Source organism: Passer montanus, unplaced genomic scaffold (assembly GCF_014805655.1).
Source record: "Passer montanus isolate IOZ18808 unplaced genomic scaffold, ASM1480565v1 scaffold109, whole genome shotgun sequence".
Lineage (NCBI taxonomy): Eukaryota > Metazoa > Chordata > Aves > Passeriformes > Passeridae > Passer > Passer montanus.
Genome location: NW_024357502.1, coordinates 189,301 through 205,005, shown reverse-complemented (window position 1 = coordinate 205,005; position 15,705 = coordinate 189,301). Strand labels below are relative to the sequence as shown.

General features: G+C 50.8%; 1 protein-coding gene across 1 annotated transcript in view; it reads left to right on the top strand.

Moving 5' to 3' along the window:
• LOC120509733 (GDNF family receptor alpha-4) overlaps window positions 1-12,426 on the top strand; it is a 73,782-nt gene extending 61,356 nt beyond the window's left edge. Inside the window, exons 5-8 of the mRNA XM_039724807.1 lie at window positions 3,132-3,241; window positions 5,412-5,546; window positions 6,181-6,338; window positions 8,436-12,426. Coding sequence (XP_039580741.1) covers window positions 3,132-3,241; window positions 5,412-5,546; window positions 6,181-6,338; window positions 8,436-8,576 — 544 coding nt within the window. The 3' untranslated portion in view covers window positions 8,577-12,426. The remainder of the gene's footprint in view (window positions 1-3,131; window positions 3,242-5,411; window positions 5,547-6,180; window positions 6,339-8,435) is intronic.
• The last annotated feature ends 3,279 nt before the right edge of the window (window positions 12,427-15,705 follow it).

Below are 15,705 nucleotides of genomic sequence, written 5' to 3'. Positions count from 1 at the left end.
GGGGGAGAGTCCTTACAGCCACTTTCACCAATCCATCTCCCTCTGCTCCTCTTCCCCAGCCCAGAGCATCCTCAAGGAGCACCCAAGGTATCCTGACAGCCACAGGCACTTGTGAAGGCCTTAAAACCGTGTTTGTTGTCTTGCTTGTTTAATTAGAAAAATTAATCTATATACATAAAAAATACACCCTTCTACTGCGAGGCTGTGTTGGAGAGACCTTATAGCACCTTCTAATACCTAAAAGAGCCTACAGGAGAGCAGGAGAGAGACTCTGGACAAGAGCAAGAAGTGACAGGACAAGGGAGAATGGCTGGAAACTGAAGGACAGTAGATTTAGATGGGCTGTTGAGAAGGAATTCCTGGCTGGGAAGGTGCGCAGGGTGCCCCTGGATCCCTGGCAGTGCTCAAGACCAGGCTGGACAGGACTTGGTGCACCCTGGAGTAGTGGAAGTTGTCCCTGCCCATGGCAGGGGGGTGGAACAAGATGATTTTTAAGTCTTTTCCATCCCAAACCATTCAGTGATTCAGTGATTCAATGATTCAGTGATTCAGTGATTCAATGATACTGTGATTCAGTGATTCAGTGATTCAGTGATTCTGTGATTCTGTGTTTTGGTGATTGCTCCAGGAGTCTCAGAGTCCTGGTGCTATTCCAGATCCACTGCGTAGTCTTTTCCATCCCAAACCATTCAGTGATTCAGTGATTCAATGATTCAGTGATTCAGTGATTCAGTGAGTCAGTGATTCAATGATACTGTGATTCAGTGATTCTGTGATTCAGTGATTCTGTGATTCTATGTTTTGGTGATTGCTCCAGCAGTCTCAGAGTCCTGGTGTTATTCCAGATCCACTGCACAGTCTGTGCCAGCCTGGTTTGCTCCTCTGCTTCCATCCAGCCCCAATCACACACACAAAAACCCATCCCGTGTGCACACTGACAGCAGAACCCCTTCAGTGCTTTTCCTTCATCTGCACTATTTTCACCTCCCTGTTTCTCAAAAAGTCTTTGATGTTCCGGAAGGTTAATGCACACAGAGCCCTCGGGAGCAGAGCCCAGCTGGCAGTGAGAGATGTAAGGCAATAACAGCACCACGGGGGCCCAGCCCAGTGCCCTGCGTGCAGCTGGGCTGCGAGCAGACACCTGGGGAAGAGCACAAGAGCAAGTGTAGGACACACCTCCCTGTATTGTCTCAGTCTCTAATTGCTGTGGGGTTTGGGACTTCCTGAGCTGAACTTCCAGCAGCCATCCCCTACCAGCACAGCATCTTTTAATTACAATAAAAATATTATGTATTTTCACAGAGGAAGGTGAGAGCAGCAGCATCCTCTTGGAAGCATGAAAGTACAAACACCCTCAGCACTGTGCACCCCAGAAACATGGAGGCAGGAGAATGGCTGAACTGTGCACAAGTAGACTCTGAAAGATGCAAAGCCCCTGGACTGACCAGGCCCTGCTCAGATGTTGTCCCCTGGCTACCAGGGAATCCAAAATGGACGGGTACCAGCCTCTCCCTAACATGACAAGAGGGCCCAGAGGGAGGAAGAGGTTCAAAGGGGAGAGTGCTACTCCCCTGGAGAGTGGAAACTATTTCCTGCAAGCAACACAGCTGTTAATTATCTGGTCCCTTGGTCTCTGAATATATAATATAAAATATCCTCTAGAGACACAGAGGGAGCAAGAGGTTGACATGTGACCTGGTCAAAGCCAGCAGTACAGAATCCACAGGGAGAGCCAGGAATAAATCATAAAGAAATAGAGTGAAACACTCCAAGTCTCACCCTGTCTGCACAGCTCTAGCCCTTTGAACCTCCCAGCTCAGAGGGGTGGGTTCTACTAATACGGATTATATAAAAGCTGCAGTCACTATCTCCCTTCTCAAAATCTCCAAACAATGCAGCAAGTTTTGGGAAAGAAGATTTTGCCTGTCCATGTTACAGGAGAAAAGTGTTGATAAGAGGCAAATAAGGGAACAAAGATGAGAAAAAAAGAAGGGTGTAGGGGAGAAGTGGGCTGGAAAGTGCAGACTGGAATGCTGACTCTGACCAGGAGCAAGAGCAATGTGTCTGGAAGAGAGAGGATGTCTGGGAGGAGAAACATGCTCAGTTGCTCAGTTTTTCTGAGATTGCCCAGGCAGGGTAAACATTTGAGGTTCTCAGTTCTCAGCTCAGACAGTGCAGGTTGTCAGTGCTGGTGCTTGCTTGAGTTTCCAAAGCAGCTCAAATGCCACATGAAATCCCTTCCTGCCTGGCCTCGGAATGAATGTTGAGATGGATCAGGGTCTCCAGCTGTTGCTGTGTCCTGCCTGAAGGCTGTGTGTTGATGCTCCTACAATCCTACGATCTCCAAACACCACCATGTGCCAAGAGCTGACTCATGCCTAAAGAGTTTGGTGGCAGATAACTGGTTGGCAGAATGATTTGCCTGCTCCACAGGCTCCAGAGAGTCCTTCTCCTGAGAGTGGGCATCAGCAGGAGCCCTGGTGATGGATAGGACATTTCATGTCTGAACCTCTGGACATTTCCCTTGATCTGAGGTGACCTCAGCTGTATTTAGAGTCTTTAGAGACAGAAACTGGACCAGAGCAATTCTCTGTTTCATCAAATCAGACTAGAAATGAAAGCTGGGGTGTTTAGGCAAAGTTATTACCCAAAAGATAGAAAATGGCAACACAGACTGATTTCCTTCCTGGCATTAGCTCTTCCCTCAAAAACCAGCTTCACACAACAGAAAGCAAACATTTCTTCCAAGACTGGACTTATCTTGCAGTCCTGGAGGAAGCCTGTAAAACACTGACTGCAGAACTTGTTCAAAACCTTCTCCTGGGTTTGTTGGGGTAGGCAGGAGGTTGTAAAAGGACATCTGTTCCAGCTGTTTGAAGAACACCTACAGCAGCACTTTGTGTTCCCCTCTGTGAACACCACACTGCAGAACTTGTTCAAAACCTTCTCCTGGGTTTGTTGGGGTAGGCAGGAGGTTGTAAAAGGACATCTGTTCCAGCCCTTTGAAGAACACCCACAGCAGCACTTTGCAAAGGTGTTCCCCTCTGTGAACACCACGAGTGTGCTGTTACATCCCCTTTGCCGCAGTTACCTGAGGTAACGTGTCCCGTTTTGTGCTCTGGCTCTATCAGGTCGCGCTACGCAGAGTTCCAGTTCAACTGCCAGCCATCCCCACAGGCCGCCAGCGGCTGCCGCAGGGACAGCTACGCTGCCTGCCTGCTGGCCTACACCGGCATCATCGGTAAGGGCCGGCTGCTCCGGCTGCTTCCCGGCTCGGGATGATTCAGTGATTCAGTGGAGGGAAACCTGGCCCCTGGGTGGGAAACCTCTCCTCTGGGTGGGAAACCTCTTCTCCAAGTAGGAAATGTCTCCTTTGGATGGGAAACCTCTCCTCCAAGTGGGAAATGTACCCTCCGTGTGGAAAATGTCTCCTCTGGATGGGAAACCTCTCCTCTGGGAGGGAAACCTCTCCTCTGGGTGGGAAACCTGTCCCCTGTGAGGGAAACCTCTCCCCTGGAAGGGAAACCTCTCCTCCAGGTGGGAAACCTCTCCTCTGGGAGGGAAACCTCTCCTCCGGGTGGGAAACCTCTCCTCCAGGTGGACAATGTCTCCTCTGAATGGGAAACCTCTCCTCTGGGAGGGAAACCTGGCCCCTGGGTGGGAAACCTCTCCTCTGGAAGGGAAACCTGGCCCCTGGGTGGGAAACCTCTCCTCTGGGAGGGAAACCTCTCCCCTGGGTGGGAAATCTGTCCCCTGGGTTGGAAACCTCTCCTCTGGAAGGGAAGCCTCTCCTCCAGGTGGGAAACCTCTCCTCTGGGAGGGAAACCTCTCCTCCGGGTGGGAAACCTCTCCTCCAGGTGGACAATGTCTCCTCTGAATGGGAAACCTCTCCTCTGGGAGGGAAACCTCTCCCCTGGGTGGGAAATCTGTCCCCTGGGTTGGAAACCTCTCCTCTGGAAGGGAAGCCTCTCCTCCAGGTGGGAAACCTCTCCTCCAAGTAGGAAATGTCTCCTCTGGAAGGGAAACCTCTCCTCCAGGTGGGAAACCTCTCCTCCAGGTGGGAAATGTCTCTTCTCAGTGGGAAACCTCTCCTCTTACTCTGACTATGAGGACAGTAAGGTGGAGAGCTGAGCTCTCCGGGACATCACAGAGTCATGGAATGGTTTAGGTTGGAAGGGACCTGTAAAGCCCATCTCATTCCAACCCTCTGCCATGGACAGGGACACCTCTCACCAGACCAAGTTGCTCCAAGCCACATCCAGCCTGGTGTGGGTCTTTCTCCCTTCAGTAACATGACTAAGCTATGGGTATGGGGTAACTTTAGGACAGCTGCAGTGGAGGGAGAAAAAACCATGGGCTACTGCAAGATTCGAGCTTCTCTCTCTAGTGGAAATAGACAGGCTGTCCCAGGGTGTCTGCTCTGCCAGGGATTCCCTGATGCCATCACCAGTGATGCCGCTGGAAATCACCATGCACTGCCATTCTGCCAACTTCAGAGGGTGTCAGATCGGGGTTTCAGATGCTGCAGAGCCCAGCTGGCAGCAGTTGGCACAGCACAGACAAGAGCCCAAAGAGAAGTGCCAGTGGCCTTTGGACCAGGTCTGTCCCAATAGATGAGACAGATTGACATTTTTGGGCCAACATTTCATTCCATTTTAATCCTTCATTCTGGAGACTGAGATGGCATTTTTCAATGACAGCATGAAAACCTTTATACACATTCACATACAGTTTTTGAATGCTCAGCCTGGAGAATAAAAGGCTTCAAGAAGACCTTAAAGCACTTCCCAGGGCCTAAAGAGGCTCCAAGAGAGTTGGAGAGGGACATCAAATAAGAGCCTGGAATGCCAGGAGGAGGGGGAATGGCTTCCCACTGCCAGAGGGCAGGATCAGATGGGATGTTGGGAAGGAATTCCTGGCTGTGAGGGTGCTGAGGCCCTGGCACAGGTTGCCCAGAGCAGCTGGGGCTGCCCCTGGATCCCTGGCAGTGTCCAAGGCCAGGCTGGACACTGGGGCTGGGTGCAGCCTGGGACAGTGGGAGGTGTCCCTGTCTATAGTGAGGGGGTGGACTGGATGGGCTTTAAGGTGCTTTCCAACCCAAACCATTCCATTATTCTCTTAATGTTACTAGGGAACCTGAATTCCCAGAAACTGCCCATTCCTTGGACTGATAGCACTCTTTAATTGCCTGAAGGCTTTGGTGATGGTGGTGTGACCAAAAGGGTTATGACTGCTCCTCTTCTCTTCCCTGGGAGCAAACCAGACCCATGACACCAGCACTTGAAGAGTTTGCTGCTGTCATGAGGGGCTTGGCTGAGGCAGAGTAACCCAGGAGAGCAGCACGAGGGGATGTCCCTGTCCCTTCCTGGAGTCCCTGCCCCGCAGTAACTCTTGTCCATCGGTCCTGGCAGGCAGCCCCATCACCCCCAACTACATCGACAACTCAACGTCCAGCATAGCTCCCTGGTGCACCTGCAACGCCAGCGGGAACCGGCAGGATGAGTGCGAGAGCTTCCTGCACCTCTTCACCAACAACATCTGTCTCCGTGAGTGCCACTGCTGCACACTGGGGGGCTTTGTGGATGGGGAGATGCCATGGTGCTCTGGGGGCTGCAGCTGTCCAGCTCCCTGTGCTACCAACAAAGGGGCTCTGCAGAGCCTCAGGCATCCATTTGGGTGATGCAGAGAAAGAGGCTGGGAAAGGGAGGCTTCCCCCAGTCACTCTTGTGCCAAGAATGACACAGGAACAGGCGAGAGGCAGTATTGTAGAAAGAGCAAAAAAAGGCTAATTGATTACTTATTATACTATATTATTCTATATTATATTGCCTTATGCTACTTTACATCTAAACTTAATCTGCCAAGCACTCAACTCTGCACACAACTGCACTCATCTCGTGACTGTCAGCCGACAGTCCCGACACACACACACACCTGGCCCTGACTGGCCAAGGAAACAAAACACCATCACTCTGGGTAAACAATCTCCATATTGCATTCTACTTTTGCACAAATGCAGGCACAGCAAATGAGATAAGAATTTTTCCTTTTTCTGAGGTTCAGAGAATGTGAATCTCAGAAATATTCTTGGGAAGTCGTGCCTTGCTTTTCTCTGTCAAGAGAAATATGGCTACATCCCCCTGCCCTGACAATCCTTTTCTCCATCTTTCCCACACCAAGAAAATGCCATTCAGGCCTTTGGCAACGGGACTCACCTGAACACAGCCGTGGCCCCGTCCATCCCCCCCACCACACAGATGTACAAGCAGGAGAGAAATGCCAACAGAGCTGTGGCGACCCTCAGAGAGAACAGCTTGGAGCACCTCCAGCCCACCAAGGTAGGAGAGGGCAGGCCTGGCTTGGGGAGATGATCGGCCATGTCTGTGCCTCCTGCAGCCTCCTCACCTCAACTCCTTCTTCCACTTGTGTCATTTCAGTCACATGCAGGCATCCAACCTACCCTCCACCTCCTGGAGGCCTGATTTCCCTTCCCTTCCCTTCCCTTCCCTTCCCTTCCCTTCCCTTCCCTTCCCTCAGAGATATGTTTCATTTGGAAGCACTGGGAAATCCATGGGTTTTCACCCAGCATCACTGGCTTGGCTCCTCACTGTCCTTCAGAGCATCAGTTCAGCTTCAGACGAGCATTTCAACTTCCCAGGACACAAGTTCCTCCCTTGTTAGATGAGGATTCTAGAGGTTATAATGCAGAGGTTTAAGATTTGCTAAGCATTGGAAAATTTGAAAGGTTCTGTTCAACAGTAAATTATTACTATCAAAATAATATTAAATTGAAATAATTTTAAAACAAATAGCACGTTCATTTACTGATGATGGCCATGATAGGTATTAAATATTTTATTTTTAAATAAAACAGAATGACCTTGACTTGCCAACCAGAGTAATTTTCAGATTCAATTATTTTCCTATTGAATAATTAACTGTGACCCTGATTTGCTGAACGTTCAGGTTACAGAAGCTGTCAGTTTTAACTAGACTCCAAGGACTGAGCGTGGGCTTTGCACTGGGCTGACTGATAACTTCAGAACTTCCAGGAGTGGGTTATTTTAAGGCTTATCACTGTTTCTTTTGCTGGGAGAAGACCTGATTCACCTCTCTCCACCCTGTTTTCACAGGTTGGTAGGTGGAGAAAAGTGGCCTCAGGTTCCCTCACTGCTCCCCAGGGCACTGGTGGCACTGTTGTAGGGTACAGGGCACCTTCACCAGGCCAAAAGCTTGGCACCCAGCAGATCTGGAGGCTTTCCCTCCAGCTGGTGCTCCCCAGAACTTAGAGAAATCCAAGAAGTGGCCTCAGGTCCAGCCCTAGCACTGAGCACTTCATCCTGGAGTGAAGGAGAAGCTGTGAACTGTTGGTGACCAGGACAGTATTCCCAACAGCAAGTGGGAAGCTGGAAAAAGCAGCTGCAGTAGAGGATGGCCCTGCCACATCTCCAGCCTCCTCGTGGGAGCAGCACATCCCTCCTCTGAGGTGTGAGTGCTGCTGAAGCGTGGCCACTGCTGGAAACTGGAGATTTGAGTCTTGACTTTGGACTCAGCTTCAAATCCAGATCCTGTTCAATGTTTAATGAGGTTGGCACCTCTGGACCTGAGGGGAAAAGCTGGTGAAATGTCTCCCAGCACCATGGAGGTATATTCCACACCCACCTTTAAGGTCACCAGGTCAAGCCACTGGCCAGCAGTGGCTCCATAAGATACATGGGTGGCCAGTGACCTGAGAGGGCATCCAGACCCACCTCATACAGACACCTCCAGAAGTGTCCAAACAAGTGCTGTGCCCACAAATGACTCTGCTGCTGTGACACCAACTTCACCAACAGCTGAAGAGCTGTGCTGACCTCCAGGCCAGAGTTTGGGTGCTGAAATCAGCCCTGGCCCCTTTGCACATGCACACACCTGGGGCTGCACAGCCCCGAGCCCCAAATCCACTGAGGCACCAAGGAGGCACTCCAGTTTGGTTAGAGAGATGGAGCCCCTCTCCTATGAAGAAAAATAGAGAATTGGAATTGTTCAGCCTGGAGAAGAGAAGCTTCAGGGTGACCTAATTGTGGCCTTCCAGTGCCTGAAGGGGCTCCCAGAGAGCTGGAGAGGGACTGGGGACAAGGGCTGGAATCCTAGGACAAGGGGAACTGCTTCCACTGCCAGAGGGCAGGGTTAGATGAGATATTGGGACCAAATTCTTGGCTGTGAGGGTGGGGGGGTCCTAGCACAGGGTGCCCAGAGAAGCTGTGGCTGCCCTGGGAAGCTGTTCCAGGCCAGGTTGGACAGGGCTTGGGGCAGCCTGGGATAGTGGAAGGTGTCCCTGCCCATGGCAGGGGGTTGGAATTGGATGGTCTTTAAGGTGCCTTCCAACCCAAACCATTTCATGATTCCACGATCAGCCACAGCTCTCACCCCACACTGTCTGCTTTCTCTTCCAGGTGGCTGGAGAGGAGAGGCTCCTGCGGGGCTCCACTCGTCTGTCCTCAGGGACCTGCAGCCCAGCAGCCCCTCCCTGCTGGGCAGCCTCTCTGCTGCAGATGTGGCTTCTCCTCAGCCCTGCTGTGTTGAGCCTCCCGTGATGTGAGGAGGGCTGGCACACACCAGGAGAGACTCGATTTGTGTTGGTTTCTTTACTGAACAACCAGACCAGTAACTTTTTCAGGAGGAGAGCAGGGAGAAGGGAGGGGAAGGGAAGGCAAGGTGAGTGTTTGGGCATCCCTTCCTCCTCCTCATCTGTCTGCCAGTTTATTTGATTTTATATGATCAGCATTGTTGACAACCAGCTCATTCTTGGTCCTGGCCACCTTTCCACACCACAGCTTGGTTGTTGTTTCTCCAGCTCTCTATGGATAGGGCTGAAGCCATGGACAATTCCCTTGGAAAAGATGAAGGAGAGAGTTGATCCAAGAAATGAGAGCTGCAAAGGAAATGCTTTTTCCTGCCCAGCCAAGAGGGGAAAGACTTTTGATGGATGGATGATTGGATCACCTGTCAGGAGGTTTCCTGAAGCCCACATTGAGGGGCTCTTGACAGGACACATGGGGTCCAGACAGTCTGCACAGTTGCTCAGGACCTGAAGGACAATGCACCTGGTTCCTTCAGACTGAAGAAAGCAGAAAACTGGTGGGAATGTGGTTGGTTTTGCTCACTGGAGAGGAACCTGAAGCACCTCTGGGGAGGACCAAGTAACCACCCTCTGAACTGGCTGGCAAGGATTATCCACCCTCTCAAACCCATGGCCAGAGTGCAACCAGCATCCACATCCCAGCTGTCACCTCCCCCGGGCCCTCCTTCTTAGGGAAACCTGTGTCCTGTATTAATGGTATTCAGGAAGAAACACGTGTGTTGCATTTTGTTTACAGCTGAATTTTTTGTGTCCCAACCCAAACATCTCTATCCACTGGTCCTGTTCAGTGTTTTGGGGCATTTTTGTCACATCCAAACAACCAGAGGCCAATATTGTCCCACTCCAGGCTACCCTTTCTCCATCAGGGGCCAATGTGTGAGCCCATGGGCAGGGTGTGATGTGAGCCCAACACATCCCTCTCTCACCTGCTACCTGTTCACCCTCTGGTCTCACAGGCACTGGGTCTCCAGGCAAGGGATTTTGTTGGTTTTCCTGGGAAGAGATAGGACAGGAGAGGTTTGCTAGGAACCACCCTGAAGACAGAAACACCCAGCCAAGAAAGGCCACATCATGAATTACATCAGGGGTAGGGACTGGATTGCTACAGTTTCCCCTCCTTGAAAAACTGGCAGAGGCAACCACCTGTGTCCAGGTGAGCAGGTCAAGGGCTTTGCCTCTTGCCAGTTTCTGTTTTTTCAGTGAAGATATCATTGGAGCAAGGGCTGCTGAAGTGACCTTTTCTTCTGAGCCACAGCCAGAGCCCAGGGGAGGAAAGTGAGGATCAACATCTCTCCAGTGTCTTGGGGCACAGAGGGGCAGGAGTGTGACCCTGGATTACCTGAGCATCCCAGGGTCTTTCCTTGAGGAGGGGAGCTGAGGAGTCTCCATGCCCTCTTGGGGGGCTGAACCCCTTTACTAAAGCCAGGAAAGAAGATGGTAAGGAAGAGTGAGAAGTTTCCCAGGATAAATGCTGACCCAGGCTGAGTGCCATGGGAAGAACAGCAATAGCCCCAGAATCCCCCTGCATGTGTTTAGGTCTGGCCTTTGCAGCAGTCCATTTATTGTTTGGTTTGTGCTCCTCCAAAAAATATCATTAATTCCTTGGCATTTGAATGCATGGAAAGGCTTAGAAGGCATCTGACACAGCAAAGTCCATGGCTTTTTGTTCCCATTTCCTGCAAAACCTCTCCCATTGTTTATTGCTTCAGATTTTCTGAGAAACTGCAGCAACTTTGGCTTTTGTTCCAACCAGAAACCACTCTGGTTTTCAGCTGAACACCTGTGGATGTGTCTGACACGAGCAGAAATCCTTCTGCTGCATCCTGTCCAAAGTGCTGCTCCTTGAGGTCCTCAGGGCTGTAGCACCTGGTTTTCCTGATCCAGGGCTGTGCAGAGGAACACACCAAGTTCCAAGGCTTGTGTGCAGGGAGACAAGTCACACCCTGAGCCAAAGGCTGTATGTGAGAACTGCATGGCCAAGGGGCTTACTCTGCTCAGGAAAGCAGACCAAGAGGGAGAGCTGCAGGCAGGAAAGTCCTTTCACGTGACCCCACACACGCCCAGAGCTGCTGTGAACATCTCCCTTTTATCCAGGGCAGCGGTGTCCCCTGAGAGACCAAGTGGCACAAAGCTTGTGTCCTCGCAGCTGCAGGTGGAGAGGGATGAAACCCTGCCTGCTCAGCCCTTCAAAGGCAAGGAACTACCTCAACATCACGAGGTCATCCTGGGAATTGCATTCTTCTGCCCCTTTCCAGTCCTGCAGTCGTGCACTGCTTTTCACACATCTGGCCCCATCAGACCAGTCTCCAGCAGCTTTCAGTTGTGCCCAGGCTGTCTGCACAGGATGGGGATGTGAGTGTCAGCTTCTTTCCAGGAGCACCCACTCCTGTGTCTCTCATGTGTCAGTGATGGTGAGGTGCCACTTTGCCATTTCCTGCTCATTCAGCAGAGGAGTTTTTCTGGGTGGTCAGGATGCCTGGTGGCCCCACCTCACCTCTCCCTTCAGACTGGTATGCTGTAAAAAGAGGTGGAGAATCCTACTCAAGGACTGGATGAGATGGAGGAGACTTCCAGAGGTTACCTCATCCCAGTACCATGTCCCACACCAGCACCTAGTTCACTGATTTCAGTGAGAGACATCATCATCATCTCCCCTGGATTCACATCACAGGATCAGGAAATGGGTCAGGTGGGACCTTAAAGCTCATCTCGTTCCAGCCCCACTGCCACGAGCAGGGACTCTTCCATTAGACCAGGTTTCCAAGCCCCATCCAGCCTGGCCCTGGGCACTTGCAGGGCTGTCTTGCTTTAAGGGCTCTGCAGATGTTAGTTGTCTCAGGCATCAGAGCCCCATCAGATCCTCAGTTCCCATGTCCTGTCCTCCAAGCCCCATCCCAGGTCCTGCCCTTCTGGAGGTTCCTTGGGGTTCACAGATGCTTTGGGATGAAATGAATGAGGCACAGAGCAAGGAGCCTCTCAACCGGCAGGAAACAGCTGGGGAGTAGGAATTAACAAAAAAAAAAAAAAAAATTATCCCCGAACTTTCATGGCTTTGTTCTGATTATTTGGCTCTTTTCACCAAGATTTAATGTTGGTTCTCCCTCCAAGCCTGTTCATGAATCAAACTTTGCAAAAAATGATGACTTTTGAACCTTTCTGCTGGAGGAAGCAAACATGATTCCTCTCCTCCCACCCACCAACATGTGTGCACAGACCACTGCTTTTTCCTTGTGAAAAGTCAGTAATTTTTTGGATGAAATTCCATCTCTGCTGAATTCTGTGAAGTGAACCATGGATCTTCATTTTTAAGTCTCTTGATTAACCACAGAAGTCATAGCAGCTGCTTGTAAAGGCAAAAGACTAAGTGAGCCAAGAGACAGGGAGACAATTTTTTTAGGAATTACTCCATTCCTGACAATTTCCATAAGCACAAAGAAGAATCATGGGAAAAAGAAAGGAGAAAAACCCCACAGTTAAAGAACCAGCCAGACTTTCTGTAGCCACTGAACTCTATTTTTTGGCTGCACAGCACTACTCCCAGTGGCTGGCAGCCCTGAGAGCCTGTGAAATATTGTGTATGTACTTATACCTGTCATGTCATGTCCAGCATTGTCCAGACGGGAGCAGGAGCTGGGAGGGAGACCCGGGGCTGGGAGATGGTGCTGGAGCAGGAATCCCACATGTGCCCCTGCTCGAGGGGAGGGTGGTGCCAGCCCAAACTGGGGTCAAACTTGTACTTACCTTTTCTGTACGTGTCAATATTCAAACATATCCATGAATAAAGCACACACGCATTTTCCTGAGCCCTCGCTCCTGCCTGCCATGCCAGCTTGTCCCTGTCAGCACGTCCTGGATGGTGCTGAGCTCTGCTCCTGTGCTGGAAGGGCAGCTGGAAGAAACTGGGGGATGTTCTCTGGGGGTTGAAGAGTGGTGGGGCTCAGATGAGCCGTGCTTGGCTGGAATCATGGAATATCCTCAGCTGGAAGGGACCCACAGGGATCATCCAATTCAACCCCAGGCCCTGCCCAGACCCGCAAAATCCCACCCTGACATCCCTGGAGCACTGCCCCAATGCTCCTGGAGCTCTGGCAGCCTCGGCGCCGTGCCCATTCCCTGGGCAGTGCCAGCACCCTTTGGGGAAGAGCCTTTCCTGATCTCCAGCCTGACCAGCCCTGGCCCAGCCCTGCTCTGGAGCAACTGGCTCCAAGAAAGCCTGGAAATCATCCTAAATTTAGAGTGAGGAGATTCTGGAGCACGAGAAGCACTAATAGCTGGAAGAAGCTTTGGCTGACCCTTAATTCTACCCTGTCTCTGGGTCTGTGTTTGGGGGTGCTGGCTCTGCCCACAACAAAACTGAGCACCACTCCCTCCTACAGCCAGAGACATTAAACAGAGGAAAGAGCACAGGAAGTGATTTTTCCACATTCCCAGAGAAAAGGTCTTGCCTTTCTTACCTCACCTGTGTAGCCCCCAGGACAAGATGGACAGAGCTTGGAGCAGCCTGCTCTAGTGGAAGGTGTCTCTGCCCATGGCAGGGGCTTGGACCAGATGGAGTTTAAAGTCCCTTCCAGCCCAAACCATTCCATGTTTCCATGACACACCAGAGCCTGGGGCAGCACAGCAGGCTTAAAGGAGAGACCTGCAGACAGGACCCACAGTCCCCATCACTCTGTGGCTGCAGACACAGCACAAGTAAAATCCTGCAGCTGATGTTCAACTGCTGCAAGGGGATGTTGAAATCAGAAACAACAATTTACCACACATTATCTCCAAGCAAACAGTGCTAAAATGCTGATAGGGATGGAGACATCCTGCTTCGGTTATTAAAACACTGAATTTCTCCAAAAATAGTGGATGTTTGCCAAAGGGAAAAGCTGCAGAATTATCTCTGACATGAAAAATGTTCCAGGCATTTCATGGGGTTTTTTTCTAAGGGGAAGTGGAAATTATTTCTGGCGGAAGCAAGGATCCCAGGGAACATGTCAATGGAAATCCTGCCAGTCACTCTGTTGGAGGCACATTGTGGCTGCAGCCTGGAAGGCAGAGCTGATAAAACAGGCAGAGAGCTGCAGGTGGGATGGATGGATGGATGGATGGATGGATGGATGGATGGATGGATGGATGGATGGATGGATGATGGATGGATGGATGGATGGATGATGGATGGATGGATGGATGGATGATGGATGGATGGATGGATGGATGGATGGATGGATGGATGGATGGATGGAGACCCCAGACATGGCCGTGCTGTGGTTCAATTCCCGATCCAGACAGTACTTCATGGTCAGCCACCACAATCCAGACCTACCCACTGAAGTTTTGCTTCCAAACTGGATTCAAGTTCAGCATGAGGACCAGGAGAGATTAAATCCCATCCTCCCATGGCATTGCTGGTCACCATGGATGCGGGAAGATCAGAAACAGCCCCTGCCCTCACAGGTTTGTGGAGCTGCACCTGGGCTTCTTGTAAGCAGCAGGGAAATAAGGAGGGGAAAGGTGCTGTCCTTCTTGGTAGAGCCATAGTGCTTCAGTCAGTGTTTTTTTGGCTAAATTCCCTGCAGATGTGGTTTCTGAGTGATGCACATGGGCCAGGAACACAGAGAAGAGGGGCTAGGAAGGGCCTGATCCTGTAGCTGATCATAGACTTATGGAATAGTTTGAGTTGGAAGGGGCTGTAGATCATCTAATTCTACCCCTGCCATGGGGACACCTCCAACTGCCCCAGGTGCTCCAGCCCCAGTGTCCAGCCTGGCCTGTGGCACTGCCAGGGATCCAGGGCAGCCCCAGTTGCTCTGGGCACCCTGTGCCAGGGCCTTACACTCTCCCAGGGAAGAATTTATTCCCAATATCCCATTCATCACTGCCCTCTGGCAGTTGGAAGCCAAGTCCTCCTTGTTCCAGCCCTACATGCCAATGAAAAACATCCCATTTCAATGCAGTTTGAGCCCTGAAATCTTGTTCTTTGTGGGGAAGATTTATCTCTTCTGAGACATCTCTAGTGCAGATCCCAAATCCCAAGCTTGTCACTGACTCTCAGGAGTCACCAAGGAGAAGAGGTGACAGTAGGACATCATGTACCTTACCTCAGAGCTTCCATAGGGTGATGATGGTGTCCCAAAATCCTGTGACCAAGGGTGTTGGGACTCTGACACAGTCTAGGGATGCGTTGCTGTTCCCAGCCACCCTGCAATGGGAACATGAGTAGCTCAGCCCACCTCCAGTGATGCTGACACCTGGGTCCAGCAGCCTCATTATCAGCCAGAAAAATCACCAGCAGGTGCTCTCACCTCATTAGAAAATCTCCCCCCACCTCATGCCTTTGGCAAGATCTCAGTGGTTCCATTCTGTCCCTGCAATCCCTGCTTTGCTGCTTGATTAGTTCAGAAACCAAAAACCCAGGGAGAAGTTCAAGAATCTGCTAATTCTTTTTTCCCAAATGGCAATTGGCTATGGAACTTTGGCTCTTTTTTATGCCTCTCTTCCCACCAGTGGGGGAAAAAAAAGGGAAATGTTGGTGTTTCTGCCATGTTGTAGATGATTTACCACCAACCAGCCATGTGGAACTACCAAAGAGCTTACCCAAACCACACCTCTCCCTGGGTGGAACAAACACCACCCAGCCTCCACTCCAGGATTTCTGGGGGTGTTAAATTGGTTTTATAAAGACTTAAAGTCCCTTCTTACTGTGAGTGGTCGATACTAAAGGTTTGTGGAAAGAAAAGCTAGACCTCAAATTCCTCTCTGGCTCCTTACCCAAAACCATTCATTAATGACAGCTGAAGACAAAGACCATCATCCTGGATGGACACAAAGCCTTGGAAAACCTCCATGCTCTCTTCCCTTCCAACCTCTTTTCTTTGCTACAACACAAGAAAAATCAGAGCAGGGATGAAAAATGGCTCCAGCCTTCTGTGGTTTTTCCTGCTGTCCAAAATAAATTTAAAGCAGCTCTAAAACCACTACCCCCTGCCCATTTCATTTCAAGTCTGGACACCCCACGCTGTGCTGTCAGCCTGGCATCCTCTGCTCAGCTCTGCAGCAATTGCTGGAATTGGGCTCCTGCATCCCAGTTTAATGCC